The 27417-nt window shown below is 37.2% G+C and overlaps 2 protein-coding genes across 3 annotated transcripts in view; both read right to left on the reverse strand.

Annotated features, from left to right (window-relative positions):
• Positions 1–1942, reverse strand: part of cers5 (ceramide synthase 5) — a 57785-nt gene extending 55843 nt beyond the window's left edge. Inside the window, exon 1 of one of the 2 annotated variants that reach the window (XM_067415387.1) lies at positions 1613–1940. In XM_067415387.1, coding sequence (XP_067271488.1) covers positions 1613–1785 — 173 coding nt within the window. In that variant the 5' untranslated portion in view covers positions 1786–1940. Of the gene's footprint in view, positions 1–1612 lie in introns of both variants that reach the window. The other variant, XM_067415388.1, reaches the window with a different exon arrangement.
• Positions 1943–5549: 3607 nt separating this feature from the next.
• On the reverse strand, positions 5550–26912 carry LOC137039992 (uncharacterized). Its single transcript, XM_067415390.1, has 6 exons — positions 26772–26912; positions 14814–15116; positions 14258–14569; positions 7611–7733; positions 7466–7515; positions 5550–7258 (listed from the first exon to the last, which is right to left on the reverse strand). Exons 1-6 carry the CDS (start codon positions 26827–26829, stop codon positions 7175–7177), a joined length of 930 nt encoding a protein of 309 aa, XP_067271491.1. The 5' UTR covers positions 26830–26912; the 3' UTR covers positions 5550–7174.
• Positions 26913–27417: the final 505 nt, after the last annotated feature.

Genomic DNA, 27417 nt, shown 5'->3' on the forward strand with positions numbered 1-27417 from the left:
ACAGAAGTACTAACCAAACTACCTGGATGTACCATTCGAATACCATGAAACATGAATATCCATTGAGTAATATGCTAAACAGCTCCATCTAACACCACAGTACTTCTTATAAGCCTATCAAATCCACTTTCTCACGCACACTGGGTTTAGACGTCTAAAAGTTTAGACGCCACCCACCAAACGTCCAGCTTTGCAATGTTTCTGCAGCCTATTCTTAGTCCTAAATCTAAAATATTAGCTCAATGCGCTTCCTGCAGAAAAAAACAACAGCAGAAAGAGCGACTGTGGATCTTACATAACAGAATCATGTTATGACACCTGGGGTTCGGTGGAACTTGCATACAATTAGCAAGTGTGTCTATTAAAGAAGTAGTTCACCCAAAAATTAAGATTTTATCTTCATTTACTCACTCAAACTGATAGTCCATATGAGTATTAGACTCTCTTATACAACCATATGTGACCCTGGCTCACAAAACCATTCATAAGTTGGGTATTTTTGTGGCAATAGCCAACAATATGGGTTGGCATCATCCGTTATGCCAAAAATCATTAGGATATAAAGCAAAGATCATGTACCATTTTGTTACTTTCCTACTGTACATGTATTATTAGTAGTAATATACGTTCCTAAGGACTTATTTCGGGCAAATTTTTCTCAATATTTTGATTTTTTGCACCCTGAGATTCCACATTATACTCTGTCGAATACTGTCCTATCATAACAAACCATACATCCTTTGAAAACGTATTTATTCAGCTTTCGGATGATGAATAAGTATTTTTTTTTTTTACCCATATGACTGGTTTTGTGGTCCAGGATCTCGTTTGATAGTATAGTTTAATGAATTTAGTAATTTTTCGCATAGCACATTTACGCATTCCTCGCTTTCAGAGCTTGCTACTGCGAGTCCCCATTCACTTTCATTGTATGGAAAGGAGCAGCGTGAACAGTGCACCAAATCTCTCCTGTCATGCTCCACATAAGAACGAGCATCAAGCGGTTTGCGAGAAACATGTGGGCGAGTAAAGCACGACATTAAAAAGCAGTTCATTTTTTAGTGCGCTATCCCTTTAACACCAAGCTTTCCCACAGTCAGACACAAACAAATGTCACTACCGTTCAAGCTCTCTTGAATTCAAAGCCCACTTTAGACTTATTCATACAGTCCACACAACACAACACAGGCTCTTCTACATGTGTGGTGTTCATTTATCACTCATTTCTGATATTATAGTCATCCCAGCACTTCTGCTCAACAAGGAAGTTTGTCTAACAAGCATGAGCGACAGTGGGATTGTAAAGGTAGGGGGTGAAAAAAAGACACATCAAAAGGCTTGACCAGTAAATGCAATCCTCTTTTCTGAGTCCAGGCCTTAAGCTGGTCAGCTGACAGATGCATCTGGCAGGGAGTTCATGACCAGGAGGCTTGAAATCGCTTATGTTCAAATGTTCTTACCCCCAAAACTCATTTTAAAAGACACGTGCTAAGCGGTTAACATTAGGAGCATGTGATGCGAGTTTTAAATATTGATAAATCAGTTGAGTTTGTTTTTTCTCCTGATGATCAAATCAATGCCAAACACGCTTATCATCACACCTAAATCATACCTCTCGAAAATGATCCGCACCGCGAAGATCCCCAAGGCCAGCGGCAGCGCGGAGAGCAAGTGGCCGGCTTTCGGGTACTCCACCCCGGGCGCGGGGTCGGCCAGATCCGCCCAGGTGACATTGTGCGGAAGCCAGAAGCGCTCGTTCCAGAACCAGGCTGAGAGCGCAGCCATGTTAGAGGAAAACACTAGAGATTCAGGGAGAGAAGAGGACGTTTAGAAAGAAAGTATGCGGGTGGCAAACGATTCACCGCCCCCTTTCTCTCTCTCTCTGCCTCTCGCTCTCTCCCGCTCTTCCTCTACTGTGTTGCGTGTGGACGTATTGAAGGTGTTTCCACTCGCGTGATGCGGCTCCATGAGGAAGTGCGCGCGCGATGCGTTCTACGTAACGATATTACGAGACTAAATGCCCGTTAATAATACATATTACATGTAGTAAAGATATTATTGCTCTAGTTTATAATATCGTTCATGTATTTTGGCTGAAACTATTAACCGGTCTGAATTTGATCTTTTGAATTTTTCATAATTTGGTGATTCTGAAACATTGTTAAGTTTCATATATATCACCAACGAACTATCAAACGGAACAGCAGTTTTTAATTAAGTAGTTCACGTAAATAAATCAGTTCTTTGAATAGGAAAAAAAAAATACTTGTCAACGCGTCGTCATGACAACTTCGCCGCTTGTTATTTGGCGCCCCATTGTGGACAAACTACGAACAGTAAAGACAGTCATTGTTGTTTGACGTCAAATACAGCAACGTTTATCACATTTAAAACATTTTTTTAATTAAAAATAAAGTTCTAGCAATTAGAATAATATAATTTTAGTGCCTATAATGGATCGTTATTGACTTTTATGAATTCAATTTTCTTGAGGTTTACACAAACAGCCCGTCACAGAATCAATGGAGTCACATGACCAGTGAATTCGCTTGGGGTCTGTACCATGAAGCCAGTTTTGCTGGTTAGCCAGGTAAGTTTCGGTTTTGCGCCAATCCGGGATTTTAGGTACCATTAAAGTGGATTGGCTTTTAGCAGTGCTCATCTCCACTTACATTCCTGCTCCGGGGCTATGGCAAGCCGTTTTAGCATTAAATACACCTTCCCATAGTCATAAATCAGTTTTTACTAGTCATAATTCCAGTTCCAGATATCTCCTCTGCAATTTTGACTAGTCATTATTGCAATAAAGATATCTACAATATGATTGTGACTAGTCATAATATACATTCAAGATATCTATAATGCTATTTTTACCTTCAATTTCATTTTTTTAACCTTTATCTTCAAATAAGTTTTGACTAGAAGAAATTGTAATTAAAGATATCTATAATTGATTTTATACTAGGCATAATTCTAATTAGAGATATCTCAAATTACAATTGCACTAGTCATGATTAAATTAGAGATATCTATAACTGAATTATTACTAGTAAAAAATATATATAATATAATTAGAGAAAAATATAATTAGAGATCTCTAACTGGTTTGTGACTAGTCCTAATCCCATTTAAGATAATATCTTTAATTCATCAATTTTAAAGATATCTAAAATACATATGTAGATAGGCCTATATGAAAATTATTTATTAGTCAAATTATAATTGAAGATATCTTGAATTGGATTTTTGTCTAGGCAAAACTTAATACGAGATATCTTGAATTGGAGTTCTTCCTAGTCAAAACTCATTTAAAGATATCTGCAATTTAATTATAGATATCTCTGTCTGATTTTTGACTAGAAAGATCTTTCTTTGGAGATATCTGCATTTAGCTTTGTGACTAGGAAGAATATAAATGTAGATATCTGGAATTAACATTCTGACTAGTCAAAACTCATTTATAGATATCTTAAACATGCATGCAAATATGCCTTAGCTAAGCCACACCTTAAACATTTTATTAACCAATCCTACCGCGGAAACCGTTGTCATCTGCCATTTTGTTTAAGAATTGTATAATAAAAGTCCTGCGTCTTTGGTCATTTTAAGCTCTGTTATACAAAAGGAAATCAAACGTATGCAAATAAAAATGTACCTGGGACATGTTTGAAAGTGACATAATATGCTGAGAAGATCAAGAAGGTTGTTGTCTTATTCTAGGCTATATATTAAAGTAATAAATAATGTTGAGATGTACATGCGGTGGATTAAATTGTGTAAGTTGTTATTCCCAAACAAACACATTTAAAATCTTTAGGCTAAGTATTGTATTTGGCCTTATTTCTTGTGCAAAATTACATATGCTATAATTTTAAAATAACTTTTCAACACACTGGCGCTCATTACTCAACACAGCAGAATATCACATCGCAGATCTTAGTTATAATTATACACCACTCCTATCTTGTGGGTTACTACATGAGTAAACACAACGCAATGTACTAAACAATGTCATCAGTACATGTCTTTGTCATTTACAGTGTTGGGGGTATCGTATTACAAGTAACTTGAGTTACATAATAAGAGTACTTTTTCAAGTAACCAGTAAAGTGATGTATTACTTTTCGAATTTACAACAAAATATCCGAGTTCCTTTTTCAAAAAAGTAATGCACGTTACTTTTTCACATTCATTTGACAGACAGCTCTCATGTCTCCATGTTGAGAGAAATCAAGAGTAAGTGCAGAGGCGTTGTGTGTGAAAATAATAGTTATTATAGTAACGCCAAGGTCATGGGTTCGATTCCCAGGGAAAGCAAGAACTGACAATAATGTAAAAATGTGTACCTTGAATGCCATGTAAGTCACTTTGGATAAAAGCGTCTGCCAAATGCATAAATGTAAATTATTATAGTTCTAAACTACATTTGAGCATTTATTCATCTCACTTGCATAAAGATTCAGTACTCCTCAAAATGAATAAAATCAGTCCAATGCAAAATCAGACTATGCAAAACTCCAATAATTAAATGTTAAATAAAACAATTTGCTGCAGACCTTTGATGATCCAGTTAAACCATGAGCAAAAATTACTAGATTTTTTTATTGGTAAAACTTTTTTCTCTCCTGTGTCCTATTACTGAGAATGGCAGCACATCACAGCAGAGCTGCGCTCTCTACTGTTAATGTGGTTTTTTTTTTTTACCTCAGTCTGAGGCTTATTTCTATTTTGTTATGAAGAGGTCTTTTTATTTGCACAAAAATAGAACTTTTTTTGTTATGAAAAACAAAAAACAAGCCCAGCCCAGGTGAGAAAAAGTAACGCAAAAGTAACTCAAAACTAGTCCTGTAACCCTGAGTTGGTTAAACTACCATCATAATACAGGCCCCTGAACTAAAACTATACACTGTAAAAAAAAAATTGTTGGTTTTTGTTGGTTTAACTTAAAAAAGTAAGTAACCTGGTTGCCTTAAAATGTTGTGTTTATTGAACTTAAAAATTTGAGTTGATACAATTAAGGAAATTTGTTCAATAAAAAGAAACTCAAAATATTTTGGTATCTGAACCACATGAAAAATGTGATAAATCAATTACCCAATATGCGTACAAAATCTTTTAATAATATTTTAATAAAGGTTGTCGAATCTCCAAAAATGTTCATTGTATTAACTCAATTTTAATTTCAATGAACTCAAAATTTTAAGGCAACCAGGTAAACATTTTTCTAAAAAATTTTACAGTGTAATAATATAATAACAACTATAATCGTATATGAATTGCACTAAAATAACACTGGAAATAATTACAGAGCAATCTTTTTACCAAAAATATAATTACATAAAGATCATTTATAACGCTTAAACAGTTTATTCAAATCCAGCACAGGCTGTGTTTATTCACATTAATTTATAAAAAACTGTCAATGCAGATGATAAACATAAATCAAAGATTTAAACTTAAAAATAAGTGCAAATAATGCAACAAAAAAAACAACAACAAGAACAAAGTGCAGTTAACTGTAAAACTATTGTGTGTTTATGATCTTTTAAAAAAAAAAATATAACTTATTTATCAAATGCAAGAGTACAAACATAAAGTGCATACAAAAATTCAATGTTTTTGTTTTGAGAAACTTAATAAACTTAAATAACTGGAATGAATGAACCACAAGCATCATACTTTGAAGCTACAAAATGGCTGCACATTTAAGGAGGATCAATACTAAGCAACTTTTCTCCATAAGGAATTCACATTCTTTAATAATGAGTTCTAATAAACCAAACAAACCAGCTCATACTTGTTGTCTTTTATGAGGGAATGAGGAGAAAACATGAATATTATATGGGTAGTGTAGTAATTCACAGGGACTGTCAGTAAAATATAATTAATTATTATATTATAACCTATATGACCTGAGAGCTCATGGCTGGTCTGTCTTAATGGGTGTAAAATGAGTGTTGAATGTTCTCATCTTGCTAATAAATCATACAGAATTTGCTGCAAAAGTTTAGCAAGAACTAGAAGTATTTGTAACTTACAGAGGCGGACAGTATTGAAGTATTTTTAATTTCCAAGTAATTTTGTGCTTTATCGGTGTTCTTCTTTTGAAAACGTTTACTTCACAACATTTCAAAACATAATATTGTAATTTTTACAGCAAAACATGTCATATTGAATATTATTTAATACTTAATTACATTTAAAATGTAGTACTGTATACTTTTACTCAAGTAAAAGTATTCAAAGATTTACTTGAGTAATGTGCAGTAAAAAGTATGATATTATATATTATGCTTTGGGATGCAGTGAAGTAAAGGTTTTCTAAAGAAAAACACTGATGAAGTATATACTTAAAAATTGACTTGAGTAGAAAGTAAATATACTCCACTACTGTCCGCCTCTGGTCTCCAGTCTTTGGCATTGCTTCAACAATGAAGTGAGATGAAGATAAGCACCACCTAGTGGTAACATCCTGAGTTTCTTTGGGACTCCCAATCACATTTAAAATCCAGCAGATCTGCTGTAATATAAAATAGCAGAAGGCAAACTTCCACCACAAGCACTTAACTAACCCACAACCATTACAACAAAGGCACAAAGTTTATAAGCTGCAACTTTCAAATCATAGGAGCTTGTTTTTTCCATTAGATTGATTCCACATTTACCCGCCTATAGACCCTCTCCGCAAAGAAATCAGGACAGAAGTGGATAAAAGTGGTCAAAAGAGACGGATTAAAACACCAGATGTAAACGGGAATGTGTCTTGTGATCCGACTGACCAAAATGCATCTTCCCCGGTGTATACAGGGCCTTATATTACAGAAATGGGGGGCAGTGGCTCAGTGGTTCATGTAGATTGTCTACAAACCAGAAGGTTGGTGGTTCGATCCCCGGTTCCATCTGACCAAGTGTCGAAGTGTCCTTGAGCAAGACACCTAACCCCAGCTGCTCCCGACGGGCTGGATGGCGCCCTACATGGCTGACATCGCCGTCGGTGTATGAATGGGTGAATGTGAGGCGATATGTAAAGCGCTTTGGATGGCCATAGGGTCTGTTGAAAGCGCTATATGAATGCAGTCCATTTATATTATCTATACTCTCAATAATGGATGATTTAATATGTCCATAAAAGGTAACTGTAAGTCACCAAGTTGCAGATCAAAACCACAAGCCGTTAAGGACTTGTTTTGCCAATATACTCAATTGTATTCAATTTTTCCTCTTCACAATGATCTTCAACATCTTGGCGTTTCTCCTTCTGTAAGAAATCAACAAAATCACAGAAGGTAAAAAATGAGGAATGAACAGCATCATTTAAAGCTACAGAAACTCAATAAATCAGTACATCAGTCATCTATCAGTGAATAAGATCATCAGAATGACTCTTTTCAGTACAGGTGCAATAAAACAGATCTGAATGTGATCTAAAGTCAGAGTTTTCTACAAAGATACACAACAGTCTTACCTTTACTAGGTCTTTAAACCAAATTTTTTCCTTGTTTTTCTCTATGCCTGCTTTGAAAAATAAAACACACACACACACAACTTAATATAAATGTCACACAATAAAGAGGTCCTCTCTCATTATAATATCTGCAGGAGATACTTGCCACATCTAAAGCTCCTGCGGCAATAGTAAATCACACCACCAACTCCAACCACCAGCAGCGGACCACCAATAATCAAACCAACATCAACAATTCCTATTACAACACCTGCATACCGACCTGAACCTGGAACAGATAAAGACAGAACATCATTAGTGGGAGAGAATCAGACAGACTGGTCTATAACATCATCACACAATGCGATATCAGCAGACGTGGAAAGAGTAACAAAATATTGTTATCAAGTAAAAGTACTGGTCTAACAAAATATTGTACTCAAGTAAAAGTACTGGTCTAACAAAATGTACTCAAGTAAAAGTACTGGTCTAACAAAATGTACTCAAGTGAAAGTTCTGGTCTAACAAAATATTGTACTCAAGTAAAAGTACTGGTCTAACAAAATATTGTACTCAAGTAAAAGTACTGGTCTAACAAAATGTACTCTAGTAAAAGTACTGGTCTAACAAATTGTACTCTAGTAAAAGTACTGGTCTAACAAAATGTACTCTAGTAAAAGTACTGGTCTAACAAATTGTACTCTAGTAAAAGTACTGGTCTAACAAAATGTACTAAAGTAAAAGTACTGGTCTAACAAAATGTACTCAAGTGAAAGTTCTGGTCTAACAAAATGTACTCAAGTGAAAGTTCTGGTCTAACAAAATGTACTCAAGTGAAAGTTCTGGTCTAACAAAATGTACTCAAGTGAAAGTTCTGGTCTAACAAATTGTACTCTAGTAAAAGTACTGGTCTAACAAAATGTACTAAAGTAAAAGTACTGGTCTAACAAAATGTACTCAAGTGAAAGTTCTGGTCTAACAAATTGTACTCTAGTAAAAGTACTGGTCTAACAAAATGTACTAAAGTAAAAGTACTGGTCTAACAAAATGTACTCAAGTGAAAGTTCTGGTCTAACAAAATGTACTCAAGTGAAAGTTCTGGTCTAACAAAATGTACTCAAGTAAAAGTACTGGTCTAACAAAATGTACTCAAGTGAAAGTACTGGTCTAACAAAATGTACTCAAGTAAAAGTACTGGTCTAACAAAATGTACTCAAGTAAAAGTACTGGTCTAACAAAATGTACTCAAATGAAAGTTCTGGTCTAACAAAATGTACTCAAGTAAAAGTACTGGTCTAACAAAATGTACTCAAGTGAAAGTACTGGTCTAACAAAATGTACTCAAGTAAAAGTACTGGTCTAACAAAATGTACTCAAGTAAAAGTACTGGTCTAACAAAATGTACTAAAGTAAAAGTACTGGTCTAACAAAATGTACTCTAGTAAAAGTACTGGTCTAACAAAATGTACTAAAGTAAAAGTACTGGTCTAACAAAATGTACTCAAGTGAAAGTTCTGGTCTAACAAAATGTACTCAAGTGAAAGTACTGGTCTAACAAAATGTACTCAAGTGAAAGTACTGGTCTAACAAAATGTACTCAAGTAAAAGTACTGGTCTAACAAAATGTACTAAAGTAAAAGTACTGGTCTAACAAAATGTACTCTAGTAAAAGTACTGGTCTAACAAAATGCACTAAAGTAAAAGTACTGGTCTAACAAAATGTACTCTAGTAAAAGTACTGGTCTAACAAAATGTACTCAAGTAAAAGTACTGGTCTAACAAAATGTACTCTAGTAAAAGTACTGGTCTAACAAAATGTACTCAAGTAAAAGTACTGGTCTAACAAAATGTACTCTAGTAAAAGTACTGGTCTAACAAAATGTACTCTAGTAAAAGTACTGGTCTAACAAATTGTACTCTAGTAAAAGTACTGGTCTAACAAATTGTACTCTAGTAAAAGTACTGGTCTAACAAAATGCACTAAAGTAAAAGTACTGGTCTAACAAAATGTACTCTAGTAAAAGTACTGGTCTAACAAAATGTACTCAAGTAAAAGTACTGGTCTAACAAAATGTACTCTAGTAAAAGTACTGGTCTAACAAAATGTACTCAAGTAAAAGTACTGGTCTAACAAAATGTACTCTAGTAAAAGTACTGGTCTAACAAAATGTACTCTAGTAAAAGTACTGGTCTAACAAATTGTACTCTAGTAAAAGTACTGGTCTAACAAATTGTACTCTAGTAAAAGTACTGGTCTAACAAAATGTACTCTAGTAAAAGTACTGGTCTAACAAATTGAACTCTAGTAAAAGTACTGGTCTAACAAATTGTACTCAAGTAAAAGTACTGGTCTAACAAATTGTACTCAAGTAAAAAGTACTGGTCTAACAAAATGTACTCAAGTAAAAGTACTGGTCTAACAAAATGTACTCAAGTAAAAGTACTGGTCTAACAAAATGTACTCAAGTAAAAGTACTGGTCTAACAAAATGTACTCTAGTAAAAGTACTGGTCTAACAAATTGTACTCTAGTAAAAGTACTGGTCTAACAAATTGTACTCTAGTAAAAGTACTGGTCTAACAAAATGTACTCTAGTAAAAGTACTGGTCTAACAAAATGTACTCAAGTAAAAGTACTGGTCTAACAAAATGTACTCAAGTAAAAGTACTGGTCTAACAAATTGTACTCTAGTAAAAGTACTGGTCTAACAAATTGTACTCTAGTAAAAGTTCTGGTCTAACAAAATGTACTCTAGTAAAAGTACTGGTCTAACAAAATGTACTCAAGTGAAAGTACTGGTCTAACAAAATGTACTCAAGTGAAAGTACTGGTCTAACAAAATGTACTCAAGTAAAAGTACTGGTCTAACAAAATGTACTCAAGTAAAAGTAAAAAGTAGCTCATTTAAAATGTACGTTCATCCACCAGTGTGCGTGTATTACGCCAATTCTACGTTATAATGTAAAGTTAATGTTCATGACTGGATACCGGGATTCCCTCTGCGTCACACATATCAATCGGCCTTAAGTTATAATCATACCTTTTTATCTGCACAGAGGGATGTGTGCCCGAACATGGTCTGTGTTTCTTCATTTGCTTCCATATTTGGTGCAAATTTGATATCCTCCAGGACAGCACCACATTATTTTTTCTATATCCAAAGTATTTCCATACTAGCCAGGGGTTCACGACGGCATTTTGCTTTCACCTGGGTCTGCGTCACTGACGTCTGTCGTGTTCGTCTCCGTCTGATATTTGCGCGCATGTTCTCTCCCGCACCCCGCGCCCTCTATTCAATATAGTCGTTTCCGGATCGCATTTTTTCCTCCCCTTTGCACTAATGATTTATTTTTACTCAGTAACAGATGTGGTTTAAAATTTAGCGAAGTACAATACTTCAATCAAAATGTAGGCCTACTGAAGTAAAAGTAAAATTACAGATTTTTACAGAAGTACACAGAAAAACTACTCAATTACAGTAACGCGAGTAAATATAATTTGTTACTTTTCACCTCTGGATATCAGACAGTCTGAGAGAGATTTGGTTCAGTTTAAAGCAATCACTATATCATAAAGTGATGCGGATAGTACCGCTGCATCAGTTCCGAGTCGTCAAAGTAAATAAAATATGTAACTGCCATGATTCATCTTTCTTGATATTACAACTGTAATACAGAGTTCACACTGGCCGATTTTGGCCCCGATTTGAACACGCCAACAGATTGTGCGAAATCGCAGACAAATGCCCTAAATCATAGGCAAAGGTGCTCCTGCGCGTGAGTGGCAATCACGCAGTGTGAATGATCAAAGACGCGATCAGAGAGCCAAAATTGGCCCGCCAGCAATAATATGTGGCTCGTATCCGCAGCCAGATTATTTTGATAGCAGGTGGCTCTGAAATATGATAGAGTAACGGAGGCCAGCTAGTGAGCGCAGGTTAGGGTCCATTGTGTAGCAAGCAAAAATACACATTTATCATTCACAATATGGAAAAGGGGAAATAAAATATAGTTTGTTGAGAGCATGACTCAAACATGCTATTAATGGGCTTATTCAAGTCCTCTTTTATTGTCAGCGTTATTTTTATCCATTCCGCGTCTCCCACATATGTGTGTTTTAGCACGGGGTCTGTGCTGCAAGTTGGTGAAAGAAGATTCTTGCCAGGTTACATGCCACTACTGCTTTATTAATTTATAAAAAAAATATAAAAAAGAGAGTAACAGCTCACTACCAGCTACAAAAGACACTGTAACAGACAATTCTAGTTGCATTTTTCATCAAATAATTTCTTAAATTATCCATTGACTATATTCTGGCTTGCCATCAAGTGGCAAATTGTTTTTTTGGCCTGATGCAAAATTTACTTGCTGACCCTTGATCTACAGCCAATGAGAGAGCAAGCTACAGGACAGCAGGAGGTTATAGACCAAAATATCAGTGTTTAAATAGATATACAGTACAGGCCGAAAGTTTGAACATTACTATTTGTAATGTTTTTGAAAGAAGTTTCTTCTGCTCATCAAGCCTGCATTTATTTGATCAAAAATACAATGCGGTCCAATCGGATATTCCCCAGTAAATGCGAGTCGTACTCAATTGAAAAAGAGACGGAGGCGAATGACGCCAACTCAGAGGGACACGAACTTCGATCAAGGGCTCTCCTCTTTTTCTCCGCTGTACGAGAGAAATGTTTTGCTGACCTTTAAAGATGTGTGGAAAAGTGCGGAAAGCAAAACATTGAATAATCATTTTGTCTGCGTCCTTTGAATATCACGACACTTTACTTCCTTTTTTTAGTTAAAGCTACACTGAGTAACTTTTTTAGTTTATTCTTAGCTTAATTTAGTTTATTCAAAAATATATGTGCTCATTAATGTATATTTACTTCTTTTAAGTAATAAAGTATTCTCGTAAGTTTATAATATGCCATTGAAAATACATACGGGTGAGGGGTTCGAATGCCGGTCGCCATGTTGGACCTCCATCTTGAAAGTACATTAGCCAAAGAGGGACATACCCGTAAATTCAAGCTTCGCCTTTGGCGTTTTAACACTCGATGGCACTCATTGACGAGGTCGAACTGGAAGCCATGTTAATCTTGGACTAAATCGGCCACCGTAGGAGTTAAAACGAAATTGAGAGGAACAAAAACTATTATTCACTGGATGGTCATATACCTTTACACCGCTAGATGGGGGAAAATATCTCACAGTGTAGCTTTAAGAACGTCTTGGGCTGTTTCGCCAGTGTACAGTTTAAATGCAAATATCGGAAATCGGTCGGTCTTAAAAGATGATGTAAGAGGGTTGTCAAAAAATAGATATGGATATAGTCACCAAATCGAAATTGTGCATCAAGACCTGCAGTGTAAATGCGGCCTTAGTGATCACGTTACCTCAGCTCCGCCCACATCCCCCCTCTTTGCCCATTTTCCGTTATCTGGGAGTGACGTACGGTGACACTTTGACAAGATGGCAATGGCCAGCTCGTCATCTCTACTTTACGCTTCAAAACTTCTCTTTAGAATCATATGGCTGACCTCACGGACACTTTGCCATATTTTGTTTTTATAGTCTATGGTGTTTGCTTGTGAAACGTAATTTACGCACAGGAGAGAGTTGTCGGTGGTTCTTCTTCCTATTGTTAAGTTATGCAGTGTGAACCCCTCTGTCGCAGATCCATCAGTCAGTGTTAACACAGCAGGGACTAAATGATACCCCATAGAGTCATGCAGTGTGAAAAGAGCAGTGACCCGATGAGTTTGAAAATCGTGCAGTCTAGGGGTGTCCATGGTTAACCAATTGACCGATTAACCGTTAAAAATTGCGTAACCGAGTGAAACATTTTGCTCGGTTAAGTGGCGTCAATGACGTGCCTTGAATTTAGTTGTAATATATTTTTGCACCCCTAGAGACCGCCAGAGCGCTGCCAGACATTTGTAATATCCACAAGAAGAAGTCATGACCAGCTTTCTAAGCGGGCAATGAAGCGGGCAAAGAAAGCGTGGGAGCACTTTAAAAATGAGAGTGACGGGGCAAAATGCAAGTATTGCAATGCAGTGCTTACCGCATTTTTCAGGCTATAAGTCGCTCCGGAGTATGAGTCGCATCAGTCAAAAAATGCGTCATGAAGAGGAAAATAACATAAGTCGCACTGGACTATAAGTCGCATTAGGGCAGAAGCAGAGCGGGAGCGCATGCTGTACATAACGGATCAGAAGAAAGGAAGTTTGAAGTGAGAAACTTGTGAATGACTAGAGAAAAGCAGACGTTACTTTAACTGTAATGAAGAAAACAAAAAAGCTAACCGCGGACTGAAAGCAAGATGGCCAGAGCTGAACGGACGAGTCCACAGATGCTTGAACTCTCTGCCGGGAGAGGCTCAGCCGCGCGAGTCAAACGCTGTGTCTGTGTGAATCATTCTCGGCTGCATATTTTACTAACGTTACATGCCCTAATCATGCAGGCGCCCTCGCGGCCACTCGCACTGCTCTGTGAACTGGAGCGCATCTCATCCTAATTTAACGAAACTCAGCGTACGCCTCACAGACATGAAATATATCTTAAGAAACTTGAAATGTCTTTTAACAATTTAAAACGAAAAGAAATAGGCTACTCTCTGATTAGGTAATCCATGATGTGCATTTCTCTCTATAGGCGCGTTCACTACGGAGATGGCGGTCGTCAAAATAATAAACTAAAAATAATAACCCTGACACACACTATGGTTAACCGAGTATTAACCGCTAAGGGCCTCGGTTAACGGTTAATGAAAAACTTGAAAACGTGCAGGCCCAGCATAAATGACACTCACCAGTGACAGAAACACTGAAGCTCCTGATGATGCTGAATCTGCTGCTGTTGATCTCTAGTTTATATTCTCCAGAGTCTTCAGTTGTGATGTTCATGATGGTCAGAGATCCGGTCTGATGATCCAGCTTCAGTCTGTCTCTGAATCGCTCTTCACACTGAGCGTCGGTGCAGTTTTGACTGGGATCTCCACTCGCGATGAGACTGTCATTAAAATACCACGTCAGAAAATAGTTTGTGCTGTTTACTACAGGGTCTAAAGTGACAGATTCTCCCTCTATCACTGACTTTCTCTTCACTTCATCTCGTTCAGCAGCTGAAACACAAACCAACAATACGAGGCAAATTATTTTAGGCTCTCTTCACTGTCTGTAAAGTCTGTAAACGAACATTTATCCACATTTACAAACACAATTCATGCATTTATTTTATATCAAATTCTCTGCATTATGGAACCCAGTGAACTAGAAACCAATGATTGAGTTACTGTTATAATGAATAAATGAATGATGTGACTTAAACACATATAAACTGCATTTAAACATTCATTATCGACTCACCATGAACAGAAACAGGGAAGATATTTTTACTGTCACTGTTGATCATTAGGTTATATTCTCCAGAGTCTGTGTTTGTGATGTTTGTGATGGTGAGATGGCCTGTGTGGTCGTCCAGCTTCAGTCTGTCTCTGAATCTCTCTTTACATTTTTTATCTGTACAGATCTGAGTCTGATTTCCAAAAGTGTAAGCAATGCGCATGTCTTGAAAATACCATTTAATTCTGTCTTGTTTGTTTATTGTAATAGGAGTGTGTAGAGTGACTGAATCTCCAATCATAAACACTTCATCAACATCAGAGGCACCTGGAGAAGAAATGAACAGTGAATTATAAATCTCTTTTTTAGATCTTCTCCTTCATCTTGATTCATATATTCCATATGTATATGTCTTTATACAAGTGATTATTGCAGAGCCCTGATGAATACTAATCCTACAAAGAGATGGAAAATACCATATTGCAATTTTTGTATTTAAAATACTGCTTTTATATACATCATTTACTTTTTAGGACTGCAAATGTCAGAAGTATACAGGGTGATCATAGGTTCTCTTTTTCCCAGACATGTCCGGACATGTTTAAGCTTTGTATTTCTGTTGACGTTCTCTCTACAGGAACTCTCTGTACTCTCCGTTTATGTTCCAGCCAGGGTTAGTTCACATCAGAGGTCAGCACGTGTGTGCATTAAGGTTTTTTAATAGTTTTTAAATTTGTCTCAATCTTACCACAGCTGCATTTATATTTGATTAAAAAATTCAGTAAAAACAGTAATACTTGAAAATGCGAAGCAGCCCTTTTCAATGTGAATTTATAGTAAAATGCAATAGATTTCTGTGATCAAAGCTGAATTTATTATCATTACTCCAGTCTTCAGTATCACGTGATCCTTCAGAAATCATACTCAAGAAACATTTATAAATATTATTAAACATACTGTAGTTGTGCTGCTTACTATTTTTATGGAAGCTGTTATATTTTTTCAGGTTTCCTTGATGAATAAAAAGTTAAAACGAACTACATATTTACAGCGGGGGAAATAAGCATTATTCCATAAGCAAAATATCAGCATTTCTAAGTGGGCTACTGACACAAATTCCACCAGATGTAGCCATAAAGCCAAACATCACATTCATACAAAGAAATCAGAACATTTAAGTATACAAGTTGAGTCATAATAAATTAAGCGAAATGACTTGAGGAATAAGTATTGAACACACTTTATTTAATACGTTGTAGAAAAGCCTTTGTTGGTGATCACAGCTTCTAGACGCCTCACAAATGATAAATGGTCTTTAAAGCTTCCTTGGGCCTCTTTTATGAACTTTGATCTTCAGTTCTCTCCATAGATTTTCTAAGGGATTTAGGTCAGGTGATTGACTGGGCCATTCAAGCAACTTGATTTTCTTTCTTTGAAACCACTTCATTGTTTCCTTGGCCTTGTGTTTGGGATCACTGTCTTGCTGAAATGTCCACCCTCTTTTGATTTTCAGCTTTCTGGTAGATGGCAGCAGATTTTTATCCAGAATGTCCCGGTACATTTCTTCATTCATCCTGCCTTCAATAATGTGAAGTCTGCCAGTAGCGCTTGCTGAAAAGTAGCCCCAAACCATGATGCTTCCACCCCCAAACTTAACTGTTGGTATGGTGTTCTTGTGGTGGTGGACAGTGCTAGCCTAGAAATCTAGACGCACCCTAGCGGCAGCAAATCTAATCTGCCCGCGAGTGTCGTCTAGCAACTCTCAATACCCTTCTGAGCTGTATTCCCCTAACTCTTAACCAATCACATCGTGTATAGAGTCGGTAGGCGGGGCCATAATGACAACGGCCGAGTTGCGTTTGTGTGCTTCTAGTAAACACAGAAACTGGCGAACGGCGGTCTTTCGAATCAGCTTTGACCGCGACTCTGGAAGACTTGGAGTTAAGCTTTCCTCTGAGAAAAGAACAAAGAACGGCACTGAACTCATTCTTAAAAAGGGAAGATGTGTTCGGAGTTTAGCCGACCGGATACGGTGAATGTTTAATCTGTCAACGAGCTCTGCTTCACCTTTGTTGCTCTGGTTGGTGTAGCGCTATCCTATCGCGTGCAGAGGGAGTTTGAAAGACAACCGTTGATCCCGCCCCTCGGATTGAGCTGTCTATGGTGAGTTTCCAGACCAAACATCTTGATGTGGGTCTGGCTTGTCAGGCTAGGAGTGCCTTTTTTTCTCCAAACATGGTGTGTAGAATGACTGTCAAAAAGTTAAATTTTGCCTTCATCTGACCATATAGTCTCCCAATAATGCACAGGCTTCTCCAAATGCTCTTTCGCAAACTTTAACCGAGCCTCAACATGCTTTTTGTCCAGCAATGGAGTCTTGCGTGGTGAGCGTGCATGGATATTATGACGGTTCGTTGAATTGATTATAGTTTTCTTTGAAACAGTATACCTGCAGATGCAAGTTCTTCCTGAAGTTCTGCCCGAGAGTTTCTTGGCTCTTGGAGAACTCTCCGGATTATTCTTTGGACTCCTCGGACAGGGATCTTACGTGGAGCACCTAATTGTTGCCGGTTTATGGTGAACTGATGCTCTTTCCATTTCCAAATAATGGCCCCCACAATGCTCAACATTCAGCATTCTGGAAATGCCCCTATAACCATTCCCATCAAAATGCTTTTCAATAATAAGATTACGAAGATTTCGTGAGAGTTCTTTGATTTTACCCCTCATGAAGTCTTTCCTGTGTGCCTTCTGGGTAATGAGAAGCCTTTATAGGCCTTGTGATGGAAATATTTGATATAATGGCCTCAGAAGTGGTAAAAGGGTTATTTAACATGAAACTACAGAAAACTACAGACTAAGGATGTTCAGGTCAAAGGCCACCCAAAAAGCTTCCCACAAATAGAAGTCATGATAGAATATTATAAACCAATCATCAAAACCAATCTCAGTGAAGGAAACTTGAGTGACATTGATTTTCAGTCAAGCTGTATTGTTTAAATGTACATGTTCCTTTCTGTTCAGAGAGACTCATTTGGTTGTTGTGACCAGTGATCTCCCGGCCATGAATAAAACTTCATTTCAGCAAAAAAACAACTTGGGAGTGGTGTCAGTTTGCAACGTAGCTGAGGAATAGAAGTACTAAAGATTCTGCGCTCAATAGATCACAGCAGAGACAGTGATAGTGTTGGAAGACTATAGAGACGTCCTCCAGGTGAGGCTGTTGAAAGGGCGATTCTGAAATCCACTGCCGCTTCAATGTACCTGTAAATAGTACATATATCCTAATTAACTTCATAATAAAAACGTTAATCAATATTTATCTTCCTATTTTATTATGATTCTTTCCAGTTATGATTTTGCTTTGTGTTCTTTGTTTTCTTAAGTGTCTTTCATTTAATTTATTATATTTTATTCCTTTTATATTTCTGTTTACTGAAACCCTAGAGTCGAGATTAATATTGCCTGTACTATTGTGTGTCCCTCTCACTGAAAGAAAGCACATGTTATCAGTATGATTTGGTTAAAACTGGAGCTTAATCAGCTCCAACCTGGGAGAGACTGTGTATCTGTGCGCAATATTCTGTTACAGATCAGTGTTGAGATGATGTACAATGGGCATCCTATAAATCCTTGTTTCTACTTTCGCCTGTCTCCGCTGCGCGAGCCTCCGCTGACCACGCGCGCTCCTCCCCAAAGGGACGAGGCGTTTATACTTGACGCGCTCGCCATTGTGCTATTCTTTAAAACGACAGAGGGCGACTCGGAGTAATTCTTCTATAAACCAACGCGTCGAAAAGAAGTGGGCTAACGTACACAGGTGATGATATTTATTTTAGTACATTTCACCAAAAACCACACCACAAAAGAATCGTGTAAAACTCAGTAAACCTTGGCTTGATATTACTTGTGAAATGAGAATAAAATGTGCACTAAATTTCAACTTTTGTGTCGTGATTTATTTATTTATTTGGTTAAACATGGATCTTTATTTAAAATGGCTTATTTCTGCTTTTGTAGGCTCATTTAGTAAATATAAGCACCTCATTTGTATGTGCAAACTGGTGCTGGTGTGATGAGACGTCATGATCGGCTAGATTCGCTTAGACTTGTTCATCTTTGGATGCGGAGCAGCCTGTGGAGTTACAAAAAATGCGCTGCACACCGCCAGGCGAAATGGGGTCTTGCGCTAACAGTAACCCCTAACAGTTTAGCTGTTTTGGTGGAGGATGTGCGGGCAATCATTCCTTGGTGACACCCTTGGCAGAGCAACAAATAAGGTAGTAGAAAGCTTTAATTATTTGGTTAGGGCTGTCTGACTGGAAAAGATTGTGTAAGAGCTTCATTTCGATAGGAATGGGGATTAATTATACTAAGTGTTTGTTTTTTGGGAACAGCATAAGGGTATAAGAAGGTCGCTGAGAGAACGCCGCGTTACTACGGGCAACGGCTAACGCGTAGCAGACAGCGCAAGACACATGTCTAATACATAGACCGTAAAAAAATATGGACGACTCGACATCGTCCGTTTCCGCTTGCCATATTTGAAGCTTTCAGGCGGGGGTGCACGGCGCTGACATCTTGGGACCGAGTCTGCGCAGTAGCGATTTCGGGACCGGAGTTGCGCAGTAGAGCACAGGAAGTAGAGCAGGAAGTAGAGCTGCGATATCAAAAGCCCGCCCACACTCTCGCAGATGCAGAACAATTAATTATGTTGGTGTGAAATAAACAGTAATGGAAATGTAGAAATTAAAGCTAAAGCTCTAATCTGCTCCCAAAAATTCCGAAAAAAGTCCATTAGTGCCTCAGTGACAACTTCACTCAGAGAAGCCGTCAGTCTCAGCTGTCAATCATGACGTCACACCCCCCGTTTTTAAAGCGTCAGATAACTAACTCAAACTAAACTTATTTTAAAAACGAACACTTGAAATTAAATCATCGTGATCATAACTGCCTTCAATGACATAAACTAACTCTGGGGAAAAAAATATTTGAAGTGTAATTTTATTATTTAGTTTGCCTCGCGTCCATTAGAAAACACAGAGGGGCGGCTATACTGGGACCGGTCACCGGGGGGCGATTGAGGCGCGAAAGCTTCAGTATCTGAGAGGGAGACTCCAGGCTTGGTCTAATACAGGGGAGAGCCCATTGGGGGCCACTGGTGTAGAACTTAGTGAATCAGGCAGTCAGGGAGTAAAATTTTAGTTATTAGTTATACAAAATAAAAATAGATTCAGGAGTTGTTTGCCAGGGATGCATCTGGAACGATCCCGAGTAAAATCAAAATTATGACCCAAATTGGCACGGACCAGTATGTGTGATGTTTTCGTACAAGTGTCCTTTGCAGTTTCATCACGCAGAAGCCACAGCTGTGTTGGGTAAAGATCGCCTCCTCCATCTCTTGCTGTCTCGGATGAGTATGAACTTTGACTAAAATATGGCTGATAAATTGTGAGATGATCAGTCTTTGAAATGAAAGAGAGCAAATGCTGTAACTAGCTTTGCTCTGAAGCCCTGACTTAAAAGAAATTAGCAGAACATAGTAACAAAAAAATGGCAGCAAGGTTTTAATTCTGATTGGAAAGTTAAACAGCAACTTGACTGGCTACAAACAAAGAGTGCTTATTAATGAATTTGTAAAATGGATGGGGTTTTAACCCCTGAAAGAAAAATCAGGATGGTATAGTCTGATTGCCAAACGTAATAATTTGGCTGAAATCACTGGAATTGAGGTTTAGTCTGAATAAAGGTCTTGGGATTGTTTTTGGAAAAGTAAAAAAGCAAAAGACACCAAGATGTGTGAGCAGCCAGTCTTATCTGCCCCCTCCCCTCTCGCGCGCTCTTCTCTGACTGTCCGAGCGAGTGCCGCTTTAGGCTCCGCCTTACAGACTGGGAACTAGACTGAAACATGCCAGTTGCTGAAGGAAAGAGAGTGTTTGATTTGTGGTCAGCGTAACTGTAACCACTCACCCAAAAGGTGCATGGTTACAGTTACATAAGGTGTAGAAATGGTGGCAAAATCAGGCCATCAGACTAAATATTGTAGACGAAACCAAGTAAAAAGTAAGTAACAAAGAAGTGGCTTACACTCTGTCTAAGAAAATAAGAAATAATAATGGTAATGAATAAAGACATTGACTGCAAAACATGTAAGGCAAGAAAAGGTATAAATAGTGACATGGAGGTTTAAATGAAACATTTATGAAAGAAAAAAAAAGTGGTTCCTGATAATCTAACTCTTCAAATAAATTCTTATAATGGTAATTTGTCTGAATGTTGGTAAAAACAGTTTTTATAAGATAAAAGGGTTTTAATATGTTAAAAACCCTAATGTTGGTGTTTTGGTTTCAAAAGATAAGCTGGTGCTGAGCTGTAATAATGGTGCTATGAGCAACAGAGACTTCATCTGAGAAATGTATAGTTTCTAAATTAATTGTATGGGCAAAAGACAAATACAATTATGATGATTAAAAATGTGATCTCTGTCTAAGGATAGAGTTTAATGTTTGATGACTTATTTAAAAACAATTTTAATTTCTAGCCAGACCTTATGCTGAGCTAGTGTGAGTAGTATAAAGTTTATGAAAACATCCTGAATGACTCAGAGTCTCTCTCTCATTCAAAACCAGCTCGATGCTGTTATCTGAGCCTGTGTCAGAGGTGATAAGAGATTTCTAGTAAAAGCACAGTGCATCAGTTGAAAATCATAGAGACAATGATTTGTTAAAAAGAGTGAAAGTGCCATTAGGAGGGCAATAATAAAGGTATAAGATGTTTTTAATAGGGGTGTGACGAGACACTAATCTCACGAGAACGAGACAAGACAAGATTTTTACATAGTATTTTTAAGAAATCCGCAATGATGAAATACATGACTAGAAATTAAAAATGGTTTTCAGGTGCATTTGAAATGTTTTAACTAATCATCTTGTAATCAATGTCATTTAATTTCTACTTTCTGAGTGTGAACTAGGGCTGGGCAAAAAAATAAAAAAAATCGATTAATCGTTTTTTAAAATCTGGTCGATTCAGAATCGATTCTCAAAGGCCACGAAGGGATTTTTTCCCCATATTTATTTCTGCTAACATTGAACATAAGATTAACGTAAATCGAATTACTAGTCTTCTCCACTAGATGTCACCCATTTGCCTTGCGTGATCTACAAAGGAGCAAGAGGCGCACATCATTTATCCATTCAGTGTTTAAAATGGCAGCTTCCGGTGCGTTCGTTGTCGCCTTTATAATGCTGAGGTGAAATCTATTTTTTTAAACAGTCTATGGGTGAAATGCTACAGTAATACTAAAAATCAGCGGAACCATTTGATGTGACAACACACACACAGCCGAGCACACACACACACAACCGAGCACACAACCGCTAAAAATAGATCACACACGCGAATGCTTGCCTTAGGATCAAACTTGAGCAGTCACTTAAGCACGTACGTTAGCCATTATAGACATATTCAAATTATAGTCCATATACAGCGCAGGATCAATAATTCAAACCCTAATAGCTTATATTATAAACACATTTCCTCAAATAATAGTTAGTCCACAGTTAACTTAAGTCAGCACGTGAAGGTATTGTTGTCTGTTACCACGGCAACTACTTGTGTCCAGGAATTAACCATAGACTGTAAAAAAATAATAATGAACGCGTTTTTAGCGTATGAAAAGTAATGCACACATGACGAGCGGAAAAAATCGCAAGAAAAGCTTGTCATGTAATGAAAATTGTTAAAAATAATAATATCCTTTTAATGTTTTAGAATAAATATATCAAAACATCCATAAAATTCTTCTCAGATAAACTTTTTTTAGAATACAGTTGTATTTAACAATTGTACGGATTTGAAATATAGAGATGCGTTCTGTTTTAATGTAGGCTACTCATGTGTACCTAAAATAAAAAGTTTAATACACAGGTTTGTGGCACTTCATTTATTTTTAATTACCCATTTATGTTCATTGTTCTTTTTAATATTTGTATTCTATATTCATTTGAGTTGAATCGAGAATCCAAAATCGAATCGAAATCGAATCGATTTGAGGGCTTGTGAATCGAAATCGAATCGAAACATCTGAATCGATACCCAGCCCTAGTATGAATTATCATATACAGTAAAATACAGCAGTACTGTATTCTTTCCTGATTGTCTCTTCAGACCTAAGAACTGCACAAGCTTAACTTTTGACCTCCTGAACTCCTTCCTACAAATTAATCATAGATATTAAGTGCAAACAATAACAATAACTAAAGCCGCTTCTGCTGCGCAATGAATCCTCCACCACGGTCGTCCACTAACATGTAACACACACAGTCATAACACACGCTGAATGCGAGCACTTTCCTAACATGTAACACACACTCATTACACGCTGGTCTTCTCGTCACTTGATCAGTGCTGCGAACAGCTCGCAAGACTCAAACTGCTCGTTCTAGAGGAGCTGATGGAATTAAAACGACGGTTATAATTATCCACCTGAATTAAATCGTTTTTATTTCTATAAAAAGCAAAACTAGAGCAGAGCCGTAATCCGTAAACTTCACCCTCACACTCCTTCATGACCAGGTCATAAGAATATGATGAGATTTCACCTCGACGAGAAATCACACCCTAATTTTTATTGAATTGAAATTTGAAGTTATTTCATGACCAGTAACATCGTTGTCTTATCTTAGCCGCCACCATGCACAGGACCAATGGATCAGGTCACAGAGTCAGCAGGACATTAAATTGAATGGACAGTGGTTATGCCTAAATTCACTGAATGTAATCTACGTACTAATATGTTGCGGTTTTAAGATGTAATTGGTAGCAGTGATTAAGTAGTGGTACGATTAACCTATCTCCATGTTCTACCTATAGTAAGCAGACTAAATGGCTCTGGTGACTCTTGAATGCACTTTCCCCAAGGCAGAAAAATCTGATCCTGTTAACAGTTTAGCGGTTTACCCCTAACACTGTAATACGAAAGTATTAAGGATCCTGCAGAGACCTAGCCTAGAAATCTAGACGCACCCTAGCGGCAGCAAATTTAATTTGCCCGCAAGTGTGGTCTAGCAACTCTCAATTCCTATCTGAGCTGTTTTCCTCAGAATCTGGACGGCCCAATCACATCGTGTAATAGTTAGTCTCAAGGCCACGCCCACAACACGAGAACAATCATGAATATTCATGAATACTCCACCCACTGGAACAGTTTTTCACAGGAACTGAATATTACACAACACCGGTCCGGGCGGCCCAGCCCCCAGATCTGACGTCTAGAGGAGTAAGACACGAGAGGCGGAGAACAAACGTGATAAATATGAAGTTACAAAAGAAAGAATGTTTTGGATCAGGAGGTGAGGTGAACTAACAAAGTTAGACTGCAATAGCCTGACCCAACAACTAATCAATTAATTAAACATTTCAGTTTCTTATCATTTGGCTTTGGTTGCAGTACCTTTCTATGTAAAGCACTTTGAATTGCCATTGTGTATGAAATGTGCTATATAAATAAACTTGCCTTGCCAATAGTTTATTTTTATTTAGTTTTAAAATGTAATCAACATTTTCATAAGTACTAGATGTGTTTTTGCTATTTAACATGTCATTTTGGTGAAATGACTCGAAAAAAGATTTGTTCATTTTGCTGAACGAGACTCAAAGATCCGAGTCAGTAAAATGATCCGAATCCCACTACTAAAAGACAACCGTTTATCCCGCCCCTCGGATTGAGCTGTCAATGGTGAGTTTCCAGACCAAACATCTTGAAAGCTAGGCTTTCTATGCCATTTTGCACCTTGTTATATTCATGTGTTCAATACTCATTCCCTGCGCCATTTCACTTTATTTATTATGACTCAACTTGTACACTTAAATGTTCTGGGCCCGTATTTATCAAACATCTTAGAATTACTCACAAGAACACTGCTAAGAATTGACTTAAGAGTAAAAAAATTATTGGCTCAAAGCTGCGCTTAAAAGTTAGTTATCAAGCGTCCCAATCATACTTTAAGTAAAGTGTAGGACTAAATCTTAAGCGCTAGTCTTAAGCCCTATTCGGACTGGATTAGTTTAACATGGGGACATGGGGGTAAAGTCATTTTACCTCAGGACGTCTGTAATATTAATGGCCAATTCGCACGGGATAAGACATCTCAGTAAAACTAGCAGAAGTGGGAGGAGTAACTCGCTTTACGCACCTCCTTGACGTCATATGCGTATGACGTTCCCGTTATAACGTGAGCGCCAGTCTGAACTCCGTCTCCAATATGTGTGTTTTAATAAACAGTTAGGTCCAGTCTAACGATTCTGATTGGATTATGTTGGTAATAGACACTTTCCTAGAGCTAAAATGTGTTGTGCCTCTAATAAGTGCTTTTGATCTTCTTTTTGCTTTAAATGATATGCGGAAAATACTGGACATTTTCCACAGATTTGTCCCACCACCTACAACGCAACCGAATGCTTCAAGCGCCTCCATGGTCGCAAAAAGTGCTCTTTTATAACTTTTAAACAGGAAATGACGTAATTTTACCATACATTTTTACAGCAGGTCTATTCGAACGGGATTAGTATTACCTGAGGTAATTTTTCCGGACCTTTTTACAGAAGGTAAAAGTCTCGGTAATCTTTACTGACATTCTCCGTAATGATTACCGAGATGGCACATTCGGACGGGACTAAAATCACCGAGAACCTCTGGTAATAATTACTTTAGCCCCACGTCCCCATGTCAAACTAATCCAGTCCGAATAGGGCTTTAGAGTTTATTTACGACACTTTGCTGTGCCACAAACAGGATTTTGGATGATTGTCATTGGCATGAACCAATCACTGAATAGATGTCCTTATTTAAGAATATAAAGATAAATTCACATTGAATGGTGAAATTCCTAAGAGGAGTTTACATTCAATACACATTTGACAATAAAGAGTTTTCAAGATAATACATTTATACACAATAAATTTAAATGAAAGATAAACATGTTTTCATCCATGTAATTAATTTTTTTAAACTGGTGTACTGTTAAATTGCCTATATAGCCTAGATTTTTTTTATACATATAATCAGCCACCATGGATTCCAAAAGAAAACCGACATGGCAGGAGGAAGAAGCGATCGCTACTGCTTGCTGAATTACTCGAACAGTGTTTTTTATTTTATTTTATTTTTTTATAAAACCCAACATTAACCAGTGCTGAAAAAGATGATGTCTGCTCTGTCTAAACGATACTGTTTGATTAACTTTTTGTCGTCACACATTTTGAACACATTCTCCCTCTATTGAAAGATGTGCGCACGTCTCTGTCTCCTCAGCGCCATCTCAAGCCCCTACTGGCAACTCCTAACCACTGAGAGACCTCTGGAGCTGTCTTAAATAACTGGGAGAGTAAGAGGGATTCTTAGCTTTAAGAAATTTGATAACTTGCTTTTATACTTAAGTTTGAAAGTAGGAGTAAATGTCATGAATTCTCAGCACTTAAGACTAAAATAGCACTTTGAGAAGCTTGATAAATACGGGCCCAGATTTCTTTATGGCTACATCTGGTGGAAATTTTATGTCGAAATTTTATGTCAATAGCTCACTTAGAAATCCCCTTACTGATAAAAATGCTGATGTGTCAAATACTTATTTTCCCTGCTGTATTTAACAACACACGGTAGCTAAAACTGTTTGTGTATAGAAATAGCTACATCTCACCTTATAACACATTTGGTAATAAAATGGCTATACAAAAAAAAAAAAAAAAAAATACGTATACAGCCATATTATCGTTATTTTTTAGCTACTTTGTAATGTGACTGAGATACTAGCAACATTTTCTCTCTACTTGACTACATTTTTTAATTTACTCTTCTATTTACTCTTTACACCGCTGAGAGTAAGTTAAGCCTAATACAGTTACTCTGCTTTTCATTCATTCATTCAAGTATGAAAAAAAACAGGTAAAGTAGTCCGTAACATGACTTGTAATGTGTCTTACCTTGAACAAATAATGCAAGCACTGCAATCACACCAACTATAACCTTACGTTTCAGCATTTCTGCTTCGACACCGAAAAGTACAAAGCTGCAGAACCGAAGTTTCTGAACTTCAGCCACAGACACAGCTCTAATATATCCGCATCCTCGACTCTCTCTCTCAACCGGATGTCAAAATAAAAGACCTCCTTTATCATAACAAATGAAACCAAAGAAAAACGGGAAAATAAATACCAAACAAAATACACAAATACATAATTTAAAGTAATATGAAAAATGAATGAAAATAAAGCAAACAATACAAAACAAATGATTAACAGAAGATACTTATATACACTAATGAAATAAACCATAAAAGGTTATTTAAAATGCCACAAAGGTCCCTTTTAAAGCATGGATCTTTATGGAACTGTATAAAAAGGGTTCTGCTATTGTAGCCTAATTACTGTTTAGAGCCATTTTTCTTAAAGCTGCAGTCCGTAACTTTTTGCGCTGAAGCGGTTAATAAACAGAACTGCATGCATCTTGCAAAAGAACATGTCAGCCGGAGCTACTTCTCTCTGTTATGGCGGATCACGCAGGGACCGTGCTCCTACGCGGTGGTTCCTACCAGACTGGCCAGATATATTCCCAATATAAACACTTATT

This window comes from Pseudorasbora parva, chromosome 14 (genome assembly GCF_024679245.1).
Source record: "Pseudorasbora parva isolate DD20220531a chromosome 14, ASM2467924v1, whole genome shotgun sequence".
Taxonomy (NCBI): domain Eukaryota; kingdom Metazoa; phylum Chordata; class Actinopteri; order Cypriniformes; family Gobionidae; genus Pseudorasbora; species Pseudorasbora parva.